We start from the raw sequence: 23,920 nt of genomic DNA on the forward strand, positions 1-23,920 counted from the left end.
AATCAATGGCCTTTAATGTCACGGGGCGCTCCTATTTCAGCTTGGACAAATGTTTTTTTTTCGTGTGCATTTTGTGGGATGCATCATCCTCGCATGAGCGCACCGCTCTGCGCCTGCTGTGGCCGTGGTTTTGTGTGGTTTTGTCATGCGACTAGACTTGGAGATCTCAGTTACCTGTCTCGTTTGATTTCCCCTGTTTTTTTTCGATTTGGTTATTTCATTTTGTTCAGCTCGGACATTGGGCCGTTTTGGTTTGTTGGTATTCTCGCTTCCTTTTTCCCTGTTTAGTGAACAGAGTATGTGACACCTTTCCTGCATTCGCCGGTTGCAGAGAGATGGAGGAGGATCAGTCGGCGATACTGTTTGCTGAAGGTGCTATAAAAAGCATTAAACTTAGCCTGTCTACCGAAGAAGAGATAGTAAGTTCTCCTTCCTTCTCTGGTGCTTTTATCAGCAACTCTATCAAACAGAGATGCATGAAGGATTAGAAATGCCCTAATGCATGGTAGTGTCCTTCAAGTAGAGAGACAGATACAGAGAGGTCTTTTCATGTTTGGAGGTAGGATACTATATAGAAATGCCCTAATGCAGATGTGTTGCTGACTATTTTGTGAGTGCACATCTCACTGACTTAATTAATTAGTGTTGCATTTTCCTCCCATCGCAGCAGATTTTGACCCCTTTTCTTATGCACATTTGTTGTTTGATAGACAGTCATGCAGACCTCTGTTATACGCCATTCCCAAATATTTTTCCCTATTATATTGCATTTTCTTCAAATATGACTAAAATGCTAATTTGTCTGTTTCTGTAGTGCACCTACTCAATAAATGACTGCCCAGTCAACCATCCTAGTCAGCTTGCAAATCCATTCCTTGGGTTGCCCCTCGAAGCTGGAAAATGCGAAGCTTGTGGTGCCTCGGAAAATGACAAATGCGAAGGTACACAATGGCTTTTCATTCGTAATACTTCCTACATTGTGCTCTAGATAGTGATGCTACCATATTTCTTTGTTAACTTCTCTGCTCATATAGGGCATTTTGGGTACATTGAGCTACCTGTACCCATATACCATCCCTGTCATATCAGTGAACTGAGGCAACTGCTGAGCTTGATATGCTTCAAGTGCCTTCGAATAAAGAAAGGGAAGGTACTTTTAGACCAAAATAATGCAATTTTACCTTGTAATTTCCTAATACATGTTTCCCTGATATGTTTGGGACCTATAGATTGTACCTGGATGCCTCACTTTGACTTACTATTTACGGACGTGTTTCACCTTCGCAGGTTAACAAACAGAATGGAAAGGAAACTGCCTCAGCTACATTATCCTGCTACTATTGCCGGGTACATGCCGATGTCATCTTGTTTTTTTCCTGTCTTGAAGTAAATAGAAACTGTCAGACTGGTTACTGGTATATACTAGGATATGGAATAATGGAGATAAATGCTTAAGCTGAAATCAAGTATATTAATGTTTCAAGTTCAACTACCTTCCTCTGTGATCTGAATAATATAGTCCATTTGGTGTTACCGTGGCTGGAAAAATCCTAGCCTGCGCAATTGACATATTTGTGCTGACCCAGGGTTCTCATTTGCACATCTGCTTCATGTTCTTGAGTCCTTTCTTCTTGTTTTTGAATTCTAGTTAGTATGCATTGCAAAGAATTTTTTGATTTCGAACTTGTTATTTTGGAGAAAGAAAACATAACAGGATATACTATAATCTTTTTTTTGGTTCCATAGATGCCATGTCACATTGAAATTTGAAGTGCAGTTAATCTGATAATATTTCCTGAGTAATTAACTTCAATATAGCTGACAAACATAGCACTAACAGTGAAGTTTCCTTGTTGATTAGTGGATGGCTTCCTAGTTTACAACCTTGCTTGCTGCTGATCTGGTGAAAATTGTTGACATATACCTGTGTAGTCTTGATGGGTGTTCACTCGTGTTTACTGAGTATCTCAGCACTTGTTTCCTATAGGATATTCCAGCACTTTCTTTGAAGGAAACCAAGACAACTGATGGTGCGATTCGTTTAGAGTTGAGAGCGCCGCCAAGGAAACATATGACAGAACGTTCATGGAACTTCCTCGATAAATATGGATTCCACTATGGTGGTTCTGCGCACAGTAGGCTACTGCTTCCAGAAGAGGTGATATTCTCAAAAAGTTTGTTTTCAAGACTTGTTTGGTAGCTTTGGTGGAAAACCCAGGTTGTTTGAACAACTTCACTGATTCATTCCTCTGTTATTTGTTAGGCATTGAATATATTGAAGAAGGTTCCAGATGATACTAGGAGAAAGCTAGCCGCACGGGGATACACCGTGCAGTCTGGGTATGTGATGAAGTACCTGCCAGTACCTCCGAACTGTCTCTATATTCCTGAGTTCACTGATGGGCAGAGCATCATGTCCTATGTGAGTTTTCTAGTCAATTTACCTGGTAACTTAATTGTTTTACCAACTGGTTTAATCCTGTCTGATGTCATAAGCTTTTCGTATCAGGATATTTCAATAGCTTTGTTGAAGAAGGTGCTTCAGAAGATAGAGCAGATCAAAAGGTCAAGATCTGGTTCCCCAAACTTCGAATCACATGAAGAGGAATCGTGCGATATACAACTTGCTGTTGGGCAATACATCCATTTAAGGGGGACTACAAGGGTATGTCACATGATTTAAGACAATTTGAATCTTGTTTACATGGTTTATGGCAAACAAATTCAAAAGGTGTTGAATCACTAGAATTGGACAAAACCCTGCAGCTGTGCATTACCATTTTGTGTGTTGACCAATTTATGTGCCACTTGCATTTATTTCTGATCAACCTTTTTATTCTAACAGTATCGCGTTTCTTATTCTCCATGATAACTTTCATATCTTGTTTTGAAGGGACCTCAAGACAATAGCAAGCGATTTGCAGTTGGCACTGATACAGCTGCATTGTCGACAAAACAATGGCTAGAAAAAATGAGGACTTTATTTATCAGCAAAGGGTCAGGTTTCTCATCACGCAGTGTTCTTACTGGAGATCCGTACATTGGCGTGGATGTCATAGGGCTTCCGTCTGAAGTGGCAAAAAGGATTACTTTTGAGGAACAAGTAACTGACATCAACATTAACAGGCTGCAAGAGGTGGTTGACAAAGGCCTTTGTTTGACCTACAGAGATGGTAAAGATACCTATGCCATCACTGTAGGATCGAAAGGGCATACCACACTCAAAGTTGGTCAAACGATCAGCAGGAGGATAGTTGATGGGGATGTGGTTTTTCTTAATAGACCACCCAGTACTCACAAGCATTCCCTCCAGGCCTTTTATGCATATGTACATGACGACCATACGGTCAAAATCAATCCTCTCATGTGTAGTCCCTTTTCAGCTGACTTTGATGGCGATTGTGTACATATATATTATCCACAGTCACTTGCTGCAAAAGCTGAAGCCTTGGAGCTTTTCAGTGTGGAAAAACAATTGATTAGTTCCCACAGTGGTCAGGTTAATCTCCAGCTAGGCAATGACAGTCTGGTAGCTATGAAAGCTATGTCTTCCAGAACCATGTTAAGCAAGGAATTAGCAAATCAGCTGGCAATGTTTGTACCATTTTCACTTCCGGCTCCTGCTGTAATCAAGTCGATTCCAGCTTGGACAATCACACAAATAGTGCAAGGTGCATTACCTGCTAAGTTGACTTGCCAAGGAAAAACACATTTAGTGAGGGACGGTAACATTATAAAGCTGGATCTTGACAAAGATCATGTTCAGGACTCATTCAATGATTTGGTGTCCTCTGTTCTTTCTGAGAAGGGTCCAGGAGAGGCTCTGCAATTTTTGAATGTGCTGCAGCCATTGCTGATGGAGTTTCTACTTCTGGATGGTTTTAGTGTGACCCTGAAAGATTTTAATGTTCCCAAGGCTATATTGGAAGAGGTACATAAAAACATTCAGAAACAGTCCCTTATCCTTGAGCAGTCAAGGTTCTCTAAAAGTCAAATTGCAGAGATGCGGGTTGAAAACAATCTGAAGGGTGTCAAACAACAGATTTCAGAGTTTGTCATCAAGTGCTCTGACCTTGGATTGCTAATTGATCCAAAAAAGGAAGCTTCTATGTCAAAAGTAGTTCAACAACTGGGTTTTGTTGGCTTGCAACTTTATCATGAAGGAAAGCTGTACTCAAGCCGCCTGGTTGAGGATTGCTTCTCAAATTTTGTGAATAAACACTCAGACATTGGAGATGAGCATCCTCCAGAGGCTTATGGTCTTGTGCAAAGTTCCTATTTTCATGGTCTCAATCCTTATGAGGAGCTAGTACATTCTATTTCCACAAGAGAAGCTATTGTCCGCTCCTCAAGAGGGTTAACAGAACCTGGAACTCTGTTCAAGAATTTAATGGCCATCTTGCGGGATGTAGTTATATGCTATGATGGAACTGTGAGGAACACCTGCAGCAACTCAATCATACAGCTTAAGTACAAGGAAGATGATGAGACAGATTTCCCAAGTGCCTTACCTCCTGGTGAACCTGTGGGTGTCTTAGCCGCCACAGCTATCTCGACACCTGCATACAGGGCTGTCTTGGATTCGTCTCAGAGTAACAATGCTTCGTGGGAGTCAATGAAGGTTGTAATGTTATAAATATTTCTTTGCATTTTAACTGATGGACCTTGTACTTGTTACTGCTTAACAAGTTCATCGTATTATTTTACCCTAACAGGAGATACTTCAGACGAAGGTTGGCTACAAAAATGATATGAAAGATCGGAAAGTTATCCTATTTCTGAATGACTGCTCTTGTCCCAAGAAGTTTTGCAAGGAAAGGGCTGCTCTTACAGTACAAAGTTGTCTTAGGAGAGTCACACTAGCGGATTGCGCTACTGATATCAGCATTGAGTAAGTATCCATAAAATAAAGTTGTTAAAGTCAACCCCCCTCTTTTTGTGGATCACTGTAAGATCTTGTCTTATGACTCCAAGCCAGTTCACCATTCTTTATCAAGATAAACTCAGCTTCTCTTTTCTCTTTGATTGTTTGGCAACCAGATATCCCTCTTCCTTGGAGTTGGACATTTATTTTCCATTTTCAAATAAGCAGTACTGTTAAGCTTCCTCAATCCTCTGATTTCCCATCAGATTATGCTGCTACGTAAAGTAACAGGTCAACTTAGCAATTGACTGTTTACGTATGCAAATATGCAACTGGGTCAGACAGGCCTGCTAGAGATTTTTATGAGCAAACTTAACAGGCTGGTTCATTATTTGATCTAGTCAAAGTAGTTAAATGCATGGTCTAACGGCCATTCTTAAAGTGGGAATTGGGAATAGATATAGGATGCTCTCGCATTTGGTGCATCCTGTTTTGCTTATTTTGTGAGTCAATAGAGGTGAACGCCAAAAATATGTTGTTTGCATTTTCAGGCATCAGAAGCAAATAAATTTAGATGAAACATCTGAAGCTGCCCCAACTCTTGTAGGCCACATTCACCTCGACAAGGTATATGATGTATTCTGGCTTTTTGTCACACAAACTGTTACTGAAAAATATGTGTATATCGTTCTTCCAGGCACAGTTAGAAAGGATAAACATTAGTACTCAAGACATTCTCCAAAAATGCGAAGAAATTTCTGGGAGATATGGAAAGAAGAAAGGACATCTTTGCCACTTGTTCAAAAAGATCACGTTCTCTACATGGTAACTTTTCTTAATTACGTGTGAGCTTTTGCGTGTTCAACTTAAATATCACATCCAGGATTTGTTTAGCTCTGCCTTCTGTCACAGTATTAGTACTGGCTATGGGATATTGACGTATTGGTGATGCCTTAGCATTACCATCTTTTGTGAGCTCAATCTTCTGGGTTAACCTTTTAGTGCCTGAAACCCATTATGGTACCATTGACAATGATCCCAAGTTGGAGGCCCAGCTAATAATTTTGAAGAATAATTGCAGCGCACTTCTATTCCATTTGAAGGGGAATGGTCTGTATGAAACCGAGAGGGAGGTGGTCTTGATGAGGGGTGACATCCTACTTCTAACTTGTTACTACGTTCCATATGCACATCCTTGACTTAAATTGTGTAAAGTGGACAAATTGTGTTGGTTGTAAAATGGGACATATAATTAGAAAGGCATACTCCTGCAGCACATGAAAAGTAATTTAATTTCAGGCCGCCTTGAAAATTGGAGCCATCTCATTTTTTGGCAAAAAGAAAGAAGGGGAAGTGATACTGAACAACTCAGCATTGGAAGCATGAAAATTGGATATTTCCTGTCTCTTCCTTTTGTTAGTTGGCTGTGAGCTTATCTGTTCTCTAACAATCATAGAAGAGCATGCTTAACTGCTTAAGTTATCTCTTAAATTTGAAATTAACAATCTTTTGTTAGTTGCATTGTACCTAATCTTTATTTGCATCCTAGTACCTTCAATGGACAGGGTTTGGTGTTGTTTGTTGCAGAGTCACTCCTTAGGGCAGAGGCATAAGTAGTTAATGTATTTTAAGGGGTTTTATCTGGGGACGTGAGGTATAAGTTGGGTGGGAATCAACGACTTTATATATTATATTTATAAATATGATGGTCTTTCCGCTGTAGACTTTTTTAATAACTCGTTGCTGTTTATGTGACTTGATCTTTTAACTTTTATTAATTAGAGTTAATCTAAAGGGTTTCAATTGAATCATTTGCAGTGATTGTTCATTCGCACAGAATACAATTGATGGCTACCTACATGTGGCTCCATGTGTGCAGTTCTCTTTCTCTGATGACAACACCATATTATCTGAATCTGTTGAGAGAGCAGTAAATGTGATTGCGGACTCTGTCTGTTCAGTGCTTTTGGATACAATTATAAAAGGTACTGAGTTGTACAGACTAGGCTTCTCCTTTAAAATTTCATTTATTGAATATCTTCAAATTACCTTTAAACCTGTTAAATAAAATTCGTTGTTCATATCTTATTGAAAGGAAAGCTTTGAGCCTAATTTTTATTTGAAAAAAGTCTACATAACCCCCCAACCTATCGAGGGTGGACTGCATCACCCCCTCAACTATAAAACCGGGTATTTAACCCCCGGTGCAAATTCTTCTTGTGGCTGGTTGTCCACAACAGTTGTTGGACAGCAGATAGACTTGCAAAAAGGGGGCTGCCTCATCCTGATAGCTATCCTCATTGTGATCAAGAAGAAGAAACCATCAATCACCTGCTCTTATCATGTGTTTTTGCTAGGGAATTTTGGTTTAAACTTTTTCAGAAAGTTGGTCTGCAGCCACTTGCTCCACAGATTGGGGACGAATCCTTAGATGTTTGGTGGGAAAGAGTGGCTTCTGGAGTTGGAGAACAAGTACAGAAAGGCCTCAATTCCCTGATTATTCTGGGCGCTTGGACCCTATGGAACCACCAGAATAGATGCGTGTTTGATGGTGTTCCTCCGAGCCTGTTATAGCCCTTTTGCTCGCTAGCGAGGAGATGCAGTTCTGGGGTTTGGCTGGGGCTAGAGGCATTTTGTACCTCCTAGCCCTTGTGGCAGATTAGGTTGGTGCTGGTTGCGGTCGTGTGATTGTTAGTCACATGTGCTTTTGTAACTTTCACAGGTGATACGCAGCTCTCCTGCGTGTTCGAGAAAAAAAAGCCCCCCCAACCTTTGTGAAACCGTTTAAATGACCCCCTATGGTGGTTTTGTAGAGTGGTTTTGCCATGTTGGCGTACTAAGGTGGATTGAGATGATGATATGGACTGGCTGGCACATGGGCCCCTCTTGTAAGTGGGCAGGTCCCCTTTCTTCTTCTCCGTAGTCCACACCCATCGTCTTCGCTGTTGTGCTACAGCGACGCATGAGCTGCGGGCCACATGGCAAAACCACCATAGGGGGTCATTTAAATGGTTTCACAAGTTTTTTTTTTTTTTTGGGGGGGGGGGGGTAAATACCCAGTTTTATAGTTGAGGGGGTGATGTAGTCTACCCTCGATAGGTTGGGGTGTTATGTAGACTTTTTTGTTTTTATTTCACAATATTGGCACATGCAGAGGATAGGGAGGTTGTACAGTGCAGTTAATACCTGTGGGGTAATGATACCTGTGGGATAGGCATTCATAGAACATGAGCTTTGGCTTCGTATCCTCTGTAAAAAAAAAAACTTCCATCGAAGAGCAATTGTTTCTGATAGACTATGGTTCATTATTTCTAGTCCTATGGCCCCTTTTCTGGAGTTTAAAACTTTTAGCCTGTGTCCTGAGCTCCAGTTCATGGTTATGAGGTACGCGGGCAGCAGGCAAAAGCCACTAACTTGGCAGAATCAGTCTAGAGTATTAGGCAGCTGATCCACTTGTTTTTTTTCCCTTCAGAACATTATACTATGACTTCTGAACTCAGCAAAAACTGTTGATTTTGTTCGTTCATGTTCACTGTTGAGATTAAGTGAGGTTCACTTTTGTAGGGCTGTAAACTTTTTAGCACTCTATGCTTTTGGGATTTACTAGTATTATAGGTGGGAAACTACGCTTGAAGCTATACATGTTATCTTGTCAACTCATTAATTAGCCTACATTGACCATTAGGCGTTTGCTATTGAAGGAAGTTGACTTCAGCTTAATCCTTAATTATTTGATGTTCATTTGCTCTGCAGGTGACCCTCGAATTCAATCAGCTAAAATCATCTGGGTTGAATCAGAAGCGACCTCTTGGGTAAAGAACACACAGAACACATTGAAGGGCGAGCCAACGCTAGAAATCATTGTTGAAAAAGATGAAGCTGTACGCAATGGCTATGCCTGGAGAACAGTAATGGATGCCTGCATACCTGTTCTTAATCTCATTGACACACGAAGGTCTATTCCTTATGGTATTCAACAAGTGAAGGAACTTCTTGGCATCTCATGTGCCTTTGATCAAGTTGTGCAGGTTTGCAACTCAACTTCCTGTGTTTTTAGTAAAAACTGCAGAGTTGATTCCCTTAGGGTCCACTGTATGGTGAACATCATTTCAAACTGGGTAGGAGTACACTTTTTTTTTCGTATGCTATCATTTTTTTTGTGGAATGTAAGCATGTTTCCCTAAGGTCATCATCACTAGAATGCAAAATTGACTGTATCTAGGGTACATCAGGAAAACTAGCCGGATTGGCGCGGCGATGTCGCGCCCGTTCGAGCCGTTCCGAAGCTGAGCTGAAGCTCATTTGGCCTTCAGGCTTGGTAACCGACAGGTGGGACCCGTACAGTACTTCTTGCAGAGATAGGCTCTCGAACGCTCTCTCATCTGCCAGGACCCTGCGTTGTTGACCAAACTTCGAAACCAAGGGCGATAGCTGTGCTCCCATAATTAACGGGGCCCATGCTACCTTTACTTTTCCTTTTACCATCCACCCCGTTCCCATTTTCATTCGGCTTCCATCTCTGATCTCTTTCTCATCCATATCCGCAGGAGAGATGTGAGGGCCTGTGGGGTGTTGTGCGCAAGCGGGGCAGACCATGCGGGCCGCGCGACGAAGGTCGCTGGAGCCCTGTGTGGTCGAGAAATGGCGGGCTGCTAGAGCCTTGAGCTATTGGCCGCGGTCGCATAGATCCAGTGTATGCGGCAACGGGTTTGGTGTGGCACAGCGAAGCTCGTGGAAGCGGAGGCGGCAGCGCAGGGTGGCGGTCGGCACGTGGGGGCCGCAGAGGGGCACGACATGATCGGGCTGAGCCGCTCGGCATGGTGCTGCCGGTGGAGAGAGACGTAGCATGGCCGAGCAGAGCGGTTGAGCGCGGCCGGGTGGAGTGACAGTCGGCTTGGTGTGGACGAGCAGCTGGTGCTGCGGTAACAACCAAGGCGGAACGCCAATGCCGCGTGCAGCTGGCCAAGGGCAAGTCATCGGCGGAACGATTTCCTAGGCTTCGGCCGGTGCCCCTCGACTTCGTCATTGGTCGCCTGGGCCGCTGCACGCTCCGCTGGCATCTCACGGGTTAGTGACTTCAGATATAACGAAAATGGAGACGCTGGAACTCTTGTCCGAAAAATGTTAGACAGTTCTTGAGCCAGGGTCCACCTGTCAGCGACTGCTACAGTAACTTGAGGCCCTCTCCGCTCGTCCAGTCCAGGAGCTTTAATATAGAAGTATAGATGTATATTAATGGTTACATGGCTTGATGTATTAACGTGGTTGGGGGGGGGGGTGACCTTTCATATATAGCCAATATGGCTTGGTATACAAGGAATACAATCATGTATACATGGAAAGCATATAACAGCTATACAATCTCTAATAGTGTGGCCAATCAGGCAACCATTATTTAATATTAATGGTTAAATCAGAAGTTTTGACTGCGACAACACAACAGAGACATTCATTCCCCAACCAAGGACTTTTGGGCACTGGTAGATCTTACCTTTTTTAGGATCAATCTCTAACTATTTTAGTTGATCATAATAGGACAGATTAGATATTCTGAGGCGTGTCACAACTCCACACTTTATTTTGCAATTTGCATCCAGTTGGCACAAGTATTGTATACTACTTATTACAGTGAGAGTTCTTTTCTTATCAGTTTTGCATCATTCATTACGATGTTAAGAATGCTTGCTTATTTGTGCAGCGGCTTTCAACAACTGTAAAAATGGTTGCTAAAGGAGTTCTCAAGGACCATTTAATACTTGTGGCAAACAGCATGACATGCACTGGAAACTTGATTGGGTTCAATACTAGTGGCTATAAGGCAACTTTCCGTTCATTAAAAGTTCAAGTGCCTTTCACAGAGTCCACTTTGTTTGTAAGTTTGCACTTGAAATATCTTGCCCATATTCCATAACAAAAATCATACATTTTCATTGTTCTCACATAGCATATTTCCTTTTTAGACCCCTATGAAATGCTTTGAGAAGGCTGCCGAAAAATGTGATTCTGATTCATTGGGATGTGTGGTTTCATCATGCTCATGGGGCAAGCATGCTGCAATCGGTACAGGGTCATCTTTTCAGATTCTTTGGAATGAAAACCAGGTATGCTTGTTTCCCTGACCAGAACTTACAGCTTATCTCATTAGTGAAGGTTGAGCCCATATCTAATCAGGGCCAAAATGTTTTAGATGTCACTAGAAAGATCCTCTGGTGGGTGATATGGTCTAACCATATGGAAATTTCACTAACATGTTTTGATTTCTTTGTTGCAGCTGAAAAGCAACAAAGAGTATGGGGACGGTCTCTATGATTTCTTAGCTTTGGTCAGGACCGACCAAGAAAAGGCAGGGTACGCATTCTTGGATGACGTCGACTACCTTGTAGAAGAGAATGCAGTAGATGATGTATGCTTATCTCCTGAACCGGATGGGACCCATGGTAAACCCACCTTTGAGGATAATGTTGAAGAGCAAGGTATCCAGAATGGCAGCTCATGGGAAAATGACACAACAATGAACTCGAGTTGGGAACAAAATGCAAGTGCTGGGAATGATTCTGGTGACTGGGGAGGTTGGAGTAATGGAGCTGCAGCAGCTACCAAACCACTGGACCAAGATAATTCTTGCTGGGATGCGCATGCAACAGTGGAGAACAATTCCACTGATTGGGGAGGTTGGGGCACTGAGAAGCAGACAAATGGAGAACAGGCTGAAATTAATACTTGGGCTGATAAGGGTGCTGGAATGGAATCAAGTGCAGGTGATGATAACTGGGAGATGAAGTCCAGTGCTCCTGAGAAATCAAAGAAAAATTTGGATCATGACACATGGGGCAACATGCCAGCACCAGCATCAGCATCAGCATCAGAAAATACGTGGGGCGAACAAAAAGGAGATGGAGGTGATGGTGCCTGGGAGAAGCAAACAGGCTCTTGCAAGGAACAAGGGATGGATGTGGATCAAGATTCTTGGGGTAAGAAGACAATGCCACCATCAAGCAATATGTGGGACAAAAAGAAGTCTGATGGTGTCCATGGCAACTGGGAGGAGCAGCCCAGCAGTTGGAATGAGCAGATGTTGAATGTAGATCAGGACTCGTGGGGCGATGCAAGGGAAAAAAATAATTCACATGCTGGTGACAGTCGATGGCCGGAGCAGGCCAGCACTTACAAAAGGAAGAGGACAAATGCTGATGCTGGTTCCTGGGATAACATGGCTATGGCACCATCAAACAATGCTTGGGATGCTGGCGAGGGATTTGGAAGATCAATTACCAAGTCTGATGCAGGATCCAGTTGGGGTAACAAAGATAAAATGGAGACTGATGAGCATTCAAAAATCCCAAAAGAATTCGACCCATGGAATACAGGGAAATCAAATGAAAGTTCATGGGAGAAAACTGATGCACTGCAGGATTCCTGGGGCAACAGTGCAGCTGACAATAATAACACGCAGGAGGGTTCCTGGGACAAGATAGCTGTAAAGGATACCAATTCACAGCAAGATTCATGGGGTAATGTGGCAGTCCAGAATAAAAACACGCAGAATGGTTCCTGGGACAATGGAGCAGAAAAGGTCCCGACTTCTGATGCACAGGACTCCTGGGGTAATCTGGCTGCAACACCAGCGGGCAATTCAGATGCGAAGCAATCAGATTCTTGGGATGGCTGGAACGCTGCCCCTGCTGAGAACTCACAGGGTAAATGTAATGAGACAACTGATTCTGGTGACAACAAAGGCTGGAAATCAGAAGGATGGGGTGGCAAATCTGGTAACTGGAGCGGCCAAAGAAACAATTCTGGGAGACCCCCAAGGGGACCAGATGAGAGGGGCCCGCCTCCACCAAGACAACGGTTTGAACTGACAGCTGAGGAGAAAAACATTCTACTTGAAATTGAACCCATTATGATGCGTGTCAGAAGGATCTTCCGTGAAGCATGGTAAAATAACTCACCATTACTGGCTCATTTTATGCGCTTCATAGTATACACTCAAGTTTTAAGTTTCTTTTTAACAATGTAAAGAACGATGTGGGTAGTCTTCTTTGAAATTTATTTGTCTGCCTTAATTTTTCAGTAATGGTGTTAGACTTCAACCAGAGGACGAAAAGTTCATCCTAGAGAAAGTTCTTGAGAACCACCCTGAAAAGCAATCAAAGGTGTCTAGTGCAATTGACTATATAACGGTATGGTTTTTCATGTTACCTTTGGGTTCTACATTTTACCATCTGATCATCTATCTAATATGCCATAGCGAAAAACTTCCAAGTCTTATTTTGTACCATTGTTTGTAATTGCCTCGTTTCATTTGACAGGTCGACAAGCACGAAACCTTCCAGGATACCCGATGCTTCTATGTGGTATCGACAGATGGATCCCGTGCAGACTTCTCCTACTTCAAGTGCCTGGAGAACTTTGTGAGGAAGAGCTTCAAGGAGGATGCCGACACATTCTGCATGAAGTATCTGAGGCCGCGTCGCAGGCAAGCACCACCAGCTGATGGAGGGGTGGCACCAGGCGCTCCGGCTGAGGCTCCACCGTCTGCTGCAGCTGAGACCGAGCAATGGACTCCAGTACCCCCAGCAGAGGTTCCACTGTCTGCTGCGGCTGAGACCGAGCAAGTGACTCCAGCCTCTCCATCAGAGGTTCAACAGGAGACTCTGGGTTCTCCAGCATCAGCTCTGGAAGAGACTCCGGAGCCAGATTCAACCGGTGACGCTGGGATCCAGGAGAAGCAGCCTGACCCGACGCATCCGGCTTCTCCAGCTGCGGCAGCACCAGAAGAGGCCCCCGAGCAAGATCCAACCGACAATGGTGGGATTCTGGCCAAGGGGCCTGATTCGACCCCTGCATCTCCAGTTGTGGCCCTGCAAGTGGCTCCGGACCCTGATTCGACAGGGCCCGATCTGAACGACTGATTCTTGCTATGCAAACCAGACCTCTCCACTGAGCATTCCCTTGCTAGCCGCAGTCGAATACTTCCCCTGACCTCGTCTGGAGAGGCAAACATTTACAAACATTTAGACTTAGAAGCCGCATTTCCCGACCTGTGCCTCTTCCCGACGAAACTCTGTAAATTCTGGTGAATGTTACCCCGTCTGCCGTAGCTAGCTAGTTTGTTCCCCCGGTTTGGTGCCCCGTGGCTGATGGTCGTCGTTGCTTTGCTGTCACTCTTGTGCAAAACTCTGTAACTTCTCGTTGGTTTTCGTTAGGCAGGTGAATCGCTTTGCCCGTTTATCGTCAGCGTCATCACTCGTCAGCCACGAAGATTCATCTAGCCCTCTGTTTCTCATCCGACGGTTCAAACTCGCTCGCTCGGCGGCCCGTCGGGTCCGCCTGGGCCAAACGAACCCCGTCTCTCCTCGGCTCACTGACTCCCCGACCCCACCACCTCCTCCTCCCTCCTCCGGGCTCCGAGTCAGTGCGCTCCGCCTCCGCCTCGCCAGTCGCCACCACGCCGCCGCCTCCCACGCCCCACACGCCGACTCCCACAGCGCCGCGCGATGCAGGCCCGCGTCGTCGTCTTCCCCGTCAAGGGCCGGGCCTGGTGCTTCGCCCGCCCGGCGGCGGCGGCGGCCTCGGCAGGCGCCGGCGATGGCGCCCTCCCGCCGCCGACGCTGAGGGACCTCTGGCGCGGCATCACCTCCAGGGGACGCACCGCGCCGGAGAAGGCCGAGTCCGTCGTCGACTTCGTCGCGGACAAGGTGCTCGGACCCCACGCGCGCTGCGCGCGCCCCCTCAGCGCCCTCGCGCGCCGGTCCTCCCGTCGCCTGCATTTGGGTTTTGGCGGGGGTTTTCTGATGGATTGGTTCCGATGCGCAGATGAACCGGGCGTGGATCGGGTTCGGGAGCGCGCCGGAGGGGTCGATGAAGAGCCGGATCCACAGGTGAGTTATTACTCGGGGGTTTAAGGATTGGCCAGGGTTGGGGCTGCGTGGATTCGGAAATTGCGAAATGATGCTGGGTCCCGGGGCTTATGCGCCTTCTTTTGCTTCTGTTGTGCTGCAGCTTCGGGCTGAAGCTGCTCTCGCGGGTGCGGCCGTCGGAGGTGCTCTTGAAGTCCGTGACCAAGGATGTAAGCGCGGTCGAGATCGTGCATCCGGCGAGGTGACCTATGTTGATAATCGCCTGCATTTTTGTTTGCCTTGTGCGGTGCATAGATTTTTGGGGTTTCATTAGTGCAATTGCCATAGCAATATAACTTGCAATGAGTAAAACTAGCATAGCACATTGAGCAGGAAAACAAAGAAAACATACATTTGAATCTGTGTTTCCCAGTCAGATACTTGTGTTTTGATACTTCTATCCAATGTAGCTGAGCATCCCAATCATCTTGTCAGCTGGTCCATGGAGTCAAGATACACACTGAATAGTTAATATTTCAATGGATGTGGGCATGTGTCTCTCTTTGCATTGTTTTATGTTGGCAGTCGACATGTATTTATGTTTAGGAATGTATATACTGAGTCGGTGATTGTTTGCTTGTGTTCTCCATGACTGTTGTTTATCTTAGTATGAAGTTATTGCGGCTTTTGGATAGGCTTGATCAAGGAATGTACATGGTCCGTATCAGTTGTTATTTCACAGAATAACCTCTAAATGATCTGTCAAATGACTTGGCAGCAATGACTGTATTAACTTGAACAGATGTGATCGATACTTGAATTACATGTAAACTCCATGGAAATCAACTTTACTATTTATTACAAGTTTTCATATTCAAAAAAACACTCTATTCGGTACTATCTGTGAATGTAACTTGGCATTACTTTTTCTGTCCATTTTAATCCCTCATGCGCTTCTACTGCAAAGTAGCCAGCTGGTGGTTTAGTTGTCTTCACCCAGTCTTGTGAAGTTTTTTCTGATTCTTTTACATAACATAGTTCAGTGCTGTTTTCCTTGTAAACATAGCTTGTGAATGATATATTACATGTTCACAACTGCATGCAAAGCTGCAACTGAAAGTTCAGCATAGTTATAAGTTATACTGGTTTTGGCATCTTGTAGGATGTGCCTGATAAACAGGTCTTAAATGTCATTTAATTTTCTTCCCATTCTATGGATATATAATTATATATGTTAGATAGACTATCTATTCATTAGTATTTACAATTTGAAAATTGACTTGTTTGTGTTTCTCTGTGAATTGTTTGAAATTTGTAGGTGTGAGTTGCTGCTTTATTTACATTTTAAGGCTTTTAGGGTGTTCATACAACTTTTTGTAAGCTGAGAAGAAGTAATCATTATTTTGGTACAATAGAGTAATTGTATGTTAAAATCTCACTTGTGCTTACTTAAAAAAAAACTCGACTGGCGGGGGAAAATCTCAGCCAATCGGGCCGAGAAAACCCCCGAACCCTGGCTTCACCCTATAGGGCTGCACCGCAACCTGGGCCGACCACGACCAACTGGGTTGGCGACCACTGCAACTACCGCCTGGTAGTAGGGCTCAAACCAACCATAGGTGCCACAGGCCGGCGCTCTGCCACTATTTTTTCAGGTTGCCAGCGAGTTTTTTTTTCCCTGCCACCAGGATATGAACCCTGGTTGGTGTCTCCCTTAACTGGGGAGCTTACCACTACACTACAAGAGTGTTGGCACTTGTGCTTACTTATGCTTTCTTGTTTGTAGGGATACTATGCTCTTTTTGCATCTACTAAGTTTATATAAGCCCAAGAGCCTAGAAATGAGTCATTTGTATTATCATTTTCCTTCAGTCTTTGTTTGTAGTTGTGTACCCTCATGTATGCGGTACTATATCATGTGTTTAATGTGATAGGTGGTCAGCTTTAATAATCACTGCCCTAAAAATCATTAAGAATCACTATGGAACTAGTACTCCACAATCATCACTTGTTAAAGTCTTCTAACTGCCAGGTTTCAGCAGCTTGCTAGCATTTTTTTTAACCTACACGCTTTCATTTATATTTATGCCTCTAAAATTCTAAACCACAAATTCTTACTGCAGCATAAATTCTCGTCTTGTGCGTCGGCGGTTGCGGCATATTGCTATTAGGTGAATTCTTGATGCCCTTCAACACACACTTGCACATTGTCTAGTTTAATTTATATCTTTTCTGATCCTTTTGTCTGCATTGTTTCTGATGTCCAGGGGTGCTTCAGTTCACAAGAAATTTCTTTATGGCTCAGTCTGTTTGCTTCCGGTTACTAGTTTTTTCATGGTAGGTTTGAAGTTACTTGCTTTGAGGGTGGTTGTGTCAACTAGCAATTCATCACAATGCTGTCAGTGGGATGATTCAAATGTTCTGTGCATATATTATTACTCCCTCCGTCCCAAATTACAAGTTGTTTTGGCTTTTTTAGATACATAGCTTTTGCTATGTATCTAGATATGTGTTATGTCTAGATACATAGCTTTTGTTATACACCTAGAAATGCCAAAACGAACTATAATTTGGGACGGAGGGAGTAGTTTCGATTTGGTGTTACTTTTACTGTATGCTGCATTAGCACATTACTTTAAAAATCCTAACGTTAATCATATGATGCACCTTGCAAATCGACATATTTGTACAAGCAGTATAAACCTGGCTAAGACATGTGCAATTGTCTTGTACTTGATTTATTCGATTGCAGGTACTGCCTTTACCAAATATACCATTCTTTTGGGTGTTGTTTCGTGCTTATTCGCATTGGAGAGCTCTACAGGTTTGTGAAATTATCCGCTTAGTCTTCAGAGATTTTGGCTGCTTAGTGTCATTGTTTCCAATTTCTTTAAATTTGTATTTGTGCATGGTGAGTTTATACCCTCTCGGGGTTGCAAAAAGAAAGATCCCCTACAAATTTTGTTGGTGGCGACTAGTGCCTCTAGGGTAGAAAACTGCGCAAGTATTTTACTTTGGCTACACATTTTTCAGTATACGAGTTTAATATGTTTTTTAAACATCCTGATTATAGCACAATTGAGTTCTATTTTGTTGTTTTTTATTTTTTAGGTTTGCCTGATATTTATTTTGGTATAGGGAAGTGAGAGGCTCCAGTTGCTACTTTCTGACTGCTCAGATCAATGGAAAGTTCATGAGAAGGAGATTGGTTCAGCAAAGGATGGTAACCCTAGTGAAAATGCACGGTACCCTTGGGTAGGTTGCTCTAACTCTGAAAATGAGCAAGACCTTCAGATTGTTATATCCTTGGGGCAGTTTTGTACTGAGGCAATTTAATGGGCAACTGGAAATTTGATCATCTTTTGAAACTCTACCTGTTCATTGAACTTAATTGGTTTATGCTCCATTAATACCTTGCACATCTTAACATTTATAGAGTTTCCTGAATGGAGTCAAATCTTGCATTACAAATAGAGCATGCTAACCATATAGATCAGATACCTCAAGACTAGTTATAAACCGAGATCCTATCACCTAACCTATTGTAACCATGCTGGACAGGCCTGGAATAAATTTTCAATGAAGTAGTTGTCAAAAGCTGCCATGGTAGCCTCTTAGACTGCTTGAATGCTTGATTGATTTGGCCGTAGTGAGTGTGCTGCATGCAAATGTTCCCAGTGAGCCACCTTTTTAGATGTGTTCTGTGGCTCTCAGAATATGCACAAATGAGTAACATACTATCATTATGGGAGGTAGGCCAACCAAAAGTTTTGCATGTACATCAGAATTTTTTTAGTTGTCAGGGCAATTTGCTTACAGCCACAGGTGGAGTGTACTAAAGCACAACTGCACGTTGCTGCAGAAATTCTACTATTTCTTGCATATGCTATGCACCAATGGTAATGAAACACCCTAAGTAAGTTAGTGTTATATACCTATTTCTCTCCATCAAAATGCAGAGTAGAGAACAGCCACCTCACAATTTTGCCCATATTTAAGATTATAATTTTCTGCATTTGTATCTGATGCTTTTTGGTATTCATTGGACAGAAGTTCCGGCCATCCAAAAGGCTTGATGGATTCCTTGAGAGGAGAAACTTGGATGAAGGTTTGGACTGTGATACCATTTCAAGGATCTGCAAGGAGTATGATTTGGACAAGATTGATGTTCTCAAGTACAGGGATCTGCGTTAACCACATTCAGATCTCTGCTCTGAAGTTCTTTCCATTGCCCACTGATCGTACTGTAAAATTCTTCTAGCGCGGCCAAGCTTAAGGATACAGGAGTTGCACTAGACCACTAGCAATTGGTGATCCAGTGCGGACATTTTTTTAAACAGCTTCAATTTTTCTCGTTATGCTTCGCATCAGTCCACTACTAGGAACAAAGAGGACACACCAAAGTGTAGGAACCCAGGGTGGTTTGTTATGTTGAACCCATCGTGTAAATAGCAGTTGACATTTTGCTAGCTGCCTAGCTCTTCCACTTGAACACCTGCCTACGAACTGTGAACAAAAGGAAGCTGAGAGAGTAGGGTTGAGCTCGACCATTCTTACGTGGCTTGCATTTTGTTTATGGTTTAGAATCTTTGGGTGTATCTGAATCTTAAATTGGGATCCAATGCTGAATCTTCTCATTTCGAAGTACTTACAAAGTTTCATCTTTCTGAGGTGCTTTCTGTGAAAGCTATAAGACTAGCTTTTTATTTGCGCTGGTGCACTTGTGTGGTTGCGTTACCCTTCTGATTGCCATTTCGACGTTTGGAAAGACGGCAGTCAACTTAAAGGCATATTCTTTACTATTTATATATTTTTGCCATTTCGGAGTATCAGAGAATTGATTGTGAACTATATTTCATATTTTTGATATATGCTCATTTTTAAGTGTGGTAATTGCTGATGAGATTGGAGCAATTCAAGATGGAGTCAACGATAGCCATCTCCTTTGAACTTTGTCCGCACAGTATCACTATGAAAACATCATTTCTTTGGCTATCTTTTACGAAGATCGTGTTCGATGGGGGCGGTGAAATTTGCACTCAAGTAAGAAACAAAATTTGAAGCAACAGCTCTGCACGACCGGTGGCAGCTGAACCGAATATGTAAGCAGAGTAACAGACAGTTTTTTTGACAGTCTGATTACAACCCAAAGTTGTCACACCTCATAACAGAACTTTTGCTTTGACAAAGTTCGGTTAGAATTCGATGGCCAATTCTTAGGTAAAACGAGCGAACCACCAGTCCGTTCGCGTCGGGCTCTGCTTGCGCAGGCGGCTTCCGGAACTTGCGTGGCGGAGACGAGGCGGGCTCGTCTGTCGTCTCGCACGGCACGGAAGACGGAACCGTCACGGCACGGGGATTCCTTCCCCACGAGGCCACGACCCGATCTCTCTCCCTATCGTCCCCGACGCCATAAATTGCCCACCCTCGCCTTCTTTCCTAGTCACATCTCGTCTCGTGTTGTTCGGAGCACACCACGCGATCCCAAATCAAATCGCTCTCCTTCTCGCTAGCCTCGGCGATCCCACCCCCGCTTCAAGGTACGGCGATCCTCCCTCTCCTCCTCCTCTAGATCGATCGGTTCTGTAGTTGCTCGCTCTGATTGATTGGCCCGATGGTTAGGAGTCATGCGGTGAGGTAGCCCTTGATGCTCGCGTGGAATTTTGTGTATATCTGATAGGTTCTGCTGCTTAGCTTGCGGTGCTCGTGCGATTTGTGGGGGTTTTTAGGTCGTCGATCTGGGAATTGCAGGGGTGTTTTTGGGCTGTTCGTAGATGAGGCCGTTCTCATGATTTGCCGGGTAGCTGCCTAGGGTTAGCTAGATCTGCTCGTGCTTTTTCTTCTTCCTGATGATGCAGTTGGCCGTGGCGCTTTTCTCGCTTTTGTATATGTTGTACCCGTACGTCCATCTATGATATGGTTCGATGGTGTTAGCTAGGTCTATGCGCCTGATTCGTCTGGTCGATTTTTGTTAGCATGTGCCATATGATTTTGTTTTAGTCTGATTCATCTGTTGCTGTAGATCAGAACAGAATAAGATTTTCTCAACTATCTTTTGGGGTTATTAAAATTGAAATCTGCTTGTGTCACATCCATGTTCATAATTAAGATGATGGATGGATAAATGATTACATAGTTGATAGATATATGCTGCTGTTTCTCCATGACGTGGTAGCTTTTACCACAACATGTATCCTGCTTTATTGGCCAGATATGCATGCAAATAGATGAACATAAATACTGCTACTGTTCGATGATTCTTTTGTATACCTGATGATCATGTATGCTTTGTTACGTGTTTTGATATACTTGGATGAGTGCTGCTGCTGTTCGTTGATACTATAGTACCTATGTGATGAACACACATGACCCATCAGTATGTGTTACCTGCTGCCAGATACTTGCCCTGTTAATGTTGCTATGTAGTGCTTCCTAAGTTTATCTCTTGATTCATCCTATTGATTTTGTTAGGATGCTTTGGTTTGGTAGTGGTTTCACTGAGTTGATCTGCTGATCACAGTAGAATAAGATTTTCTCAAATAGTTGCTGGGCTTAATTTGAATCTGCATGTGTCACATGTATGTTCATGATTTTGAATTGCTTAGATAGGTGTTGTATGTTGCTTAGCTAGATATAGTTGTACATATATACTGCTTAGTTTATGGTTCTTAGCATACCTGATGATAATGCGTGCTCTTGCTATTTGTTTTTAGAGTTCATTAATCCTGTAGTACTACTGATGAGATGAACATCATGACCTGTTTGGATCTGTACGCATATGTTGTTGATTTTTGCTTCATTTTGTTTGTCTATTGCTAGATACTTACTGTGTTACCTGGTTATTCTTCTGCAGATGCAGATCTTCGTTAAGACCCTCACCGGCAAGACCATCACCCTTGAGGTGGAGTCTTCTGACACCATTGACAATGTCAAGGCCAAGATCCAGGACAAGGAGGGCATCCCCCCGGACCAGCAGAGGCTTATCTTCGCGGGCAAGCAGCTTGAGGATGGGCGCACTCTCGCTGATTATAACATCCAAAAGGAGAGCACCCTCCACCTGGTTCTCCGTCTCAGGGGAGGCATGCAGATCTTCGTGAAGACCTTGACTGGCAAGACTATCACCCTTGAGGTGGAGTCTTCTGACACAATCGACAATGTCAAGGCCAAGATCCAGGACAAGGAGGGCATCCCCCCGGACCAGCAGAGGCTTATCTTCGCGGGCAAGCAGCTTGAGGATGGGCGCACTCTCGCTGATTATAACATCCAAAAGGAGAGCACCCTCCACCTGGTTCTCCGTCTCAGGGGAGGCATGCAGATCTTCGTGAAGACCTTGACTGGCAAGACTATCACCCTTGAGGTGGAGTCTTCTGACACAATCGACAATGTCAAGGCCAAGATCCAGGACAAGGAGGGCATTCCCCCAGACCAGCAGAGGCTTATCTTTGCTGGCAAGCAGCTTGAGGATGGCCGTACCCTTGCTGATTATAACATCCAGAAGGAGAGTACCCTCCACCTGGTGCTCCGCCTGAGGGGTGGGATGCAGATCTTCGTGAAGACCTTGACTGGCAAGACTATCACCCTTGAGGTGGAGTCTTCTGACACAATCGACAATGTCAAGGCCAAGATCCAGGACAAGGAGGGCATTCCCCCAGACCAGCAGAGGCTTATCTTTGCTGGCAAGCAGCTTGAGGATGGCCGTACCCTTGCTGATTATAACATCCAGAAGGAGAGTACCCTCCACCTGGTGCTCCGCCTGAGGGGTGGGATGCAGATCTTCGTGAAGACCTTGACTGGCAAGACCATCACTTTGGAGGTTGAGAGTTCTGACACCATTGACAATGTGAAGGCCAAGATCCAGGACAAGGAGGGCATCCCTCCGGACCAGCAGAGGCTCATCTTTGCTGGCAAGCAGCTTGAGGATGGCCGCACCCTAGCTGATTATAACATCCAGAAGGAGAGCACTCTCCACCTCGTGCTCCGCCTGAGGGGTGGGATGCAGATTTTCGTGAAGACCTTGACTGGCAAGACCATCACTCTGGAGGTTGAGAGTTCTGACACCATTGACAATGTTAAGGCCAAGATCCAGGACAAGGAGGGCATCCCCCCAGACCAGCAGCGTCTGATCTTTGCTGGCAAGCAGCTGGAGGATGGCCGCACCCTTGCCGATTACAATATCCAGAAGGAGTCTACTCTCCACCTGGTGCTTCGTCTCCGCGGTGGGCACTAAACTGGGCACTAAACTATTCGGTCATCGGAGCTGCTGTTCCTGGGTTGTCTGGTCTCTGCCATGAAGGGTGTCGTCTTTGAAGTATCTGTGGTGTTTGTGTAGTTGTCTCTGGTTGTGTCTGTGTTTACCTGAAACAGTTGTTGCGGTGGAGCAGTATGGTATAACCATGAATAAGTGATGTTTGAACTTAAATCTGTGCTTCCGTTTGGTTTACATTTATTTTGGTTTTTGATTATGCTAGTTCTAGCTTATGTTTGCCTGAGATCAAATTCGTTAAATTTCGAGTTCATTGTGTGGCTTGTGATACGTTTCGCCAGCAGGTTCTGGCTGACTCTTGTTTTCTATTCCATGTGTTTAGACTTCTGACTGAATGTTTGCAAAGGGTGCTGAATTCGGATGTTCATGACATGTTGTAGCTTACCATGTTTGGTTTGTTCCTTGATTACTGTAAGTAGATTCAGAAGCTCTTTGTTTTGCTAGTTGTTGTGTAGTCCAGGTGTCTGTGCTGTGCATAACCTTATTTTTTTTTACTTCGTTCAGATTCATAGTTTCGTGTCGTTACTGTCTATTGGAGATCATTATACACTGTTTTTTCTAGAGACAGTGACTTGCTTTTCTGTGTGTATATAGTTTAGTGCTTACCATTGCAACAACTGAAGTAGACAAGTTTTTGACAGCAGACAAAATAATAAGGAAAACGATTTTGGAATCTGTGACATCGAAACCATTGCAAGAATTCCATGGCTCATCAGATTGCACAGAGCAGCTACAAATTGACATGCACGCCATTCAAATCTTTGCTTTTAATCGGCTCACTCTTTCTCCTCCTTTCTTTGCAAGTCTGTTAGATCAGACTTATGCCACCAGATGTGCACCGCCAAAATACCATGCTTAACTCAGAGGAAACATATGGATAACATGATCAAGATGATCCCCTATTTTTCATGCTCAACTCAGAGGAAAGCCAATATTATACCCCGTCCGCCC

At 43.9% G+C, this 23,920-nt stretch overlaps 3 protein-coding genes across 3 annotated transcripts; all 3 read left to right on the plus strand.

The window, feature by feature from the left end:
• The first annotated feature begins 94 nt into the window (after window positions 1–94).
• On the plus strand, window positions 95–14,098 carry LOC101773134 (DNA-directed RNA polymerase V subunit 1). Its single transcript, XM_004951750.3, has 18 exons — window positions 95–419; window positions 815–941; window positions 1,035–1,150; window positions 1,288–1,347; window positions 1,988–2,158; window positions 2,264–2,422; window positions 2,510–2,665; window positions 2,894–4,621; window positions 4,716–4,891; window positions 5,416–5,491; window positions 5,562–5,689; window positions 6,683–6,849; window positions 8,618–8,892; window positions 10,563–10,736; window positions 10,825–10,965; window positions 11,136–12,802; window positions 12,939–13,047; window positions 13,177–14,098. The coding sequence occupies exons 1-18, from the start codon at window positions 336–338 to the stop codon at window positions 13,777–13,779; spliced, it is 6,117 nt and encodes a 2,038-aa protein (XP_004951807.1). The 5' UTR covers window positions 95–335; the 3' UTR covers window positions 13,780–14,098.
• A 103-nt stretch (window positions 14,099–14,201) lies between these two features.
• On the plus strand, window positions 14,202–19,376 carry LOC101772724 (uncharacterized protein C23H3.12c). The gene is made up of 8 exons (XM_004951749.2): window positions 14,202–14,565; window positions 14,684–14,748; window positions 14,870–14,968; window positions 16,830–16,877; window positions 16,974–17,043; window positions 17,459–17,530; window positions 17,845–17,961; window positions 18,757–19,376. The coding sequence occupies exons 1-8, from the start codon at window positions 14,365–14,367 to the stop codon at window positions 18,898–18,900; spliced, it is 816 nt and encodes a 271-aa protein (XP_004951806.1). The 5' UTR covers window positions 14,202–14,364; the 3' UTR covers window positions 18,901–19,376.
• A 570-nt stretch (window positions 19,377–19,946) lies between these two features.
• LOC105914852 (polyubiquitin) lies at window positions 19,947–23,222 on the plus strand. The gene is made up of 2 exons (XM_012847842.3): window positions 19,947–20,246; window positions 21,560–23,222. The coding sequence occupies exon 2, from the start codon at window positions 21,560–21,562 to the stop codon at window positions 22,931–22,933; it is 1,374 nt and encodes a 457-aa protein (XP_012703296.1). The 5' UTR covers window positions 19,947–20,246; the 3' UTR covers window positions 22,934–23,222.
• The last annotated feature ends 698 nt before the right edge of the window (window positions 23,223–23,920 follow it).

This window comes from Setaria italica, chromosome I (genome assembly GCF_000263155.2).
Source record: "Setaria italica strain Yugu1 chromosome I, Setaria_italica_v2.0, whole genome shotgun sequence".
Lineage (NCBI taxonomy): Eukaryota > Viridiplantae > Streptophyta > Magnoliopsida > Poales > Poaceae > Setaria > Setaria italica.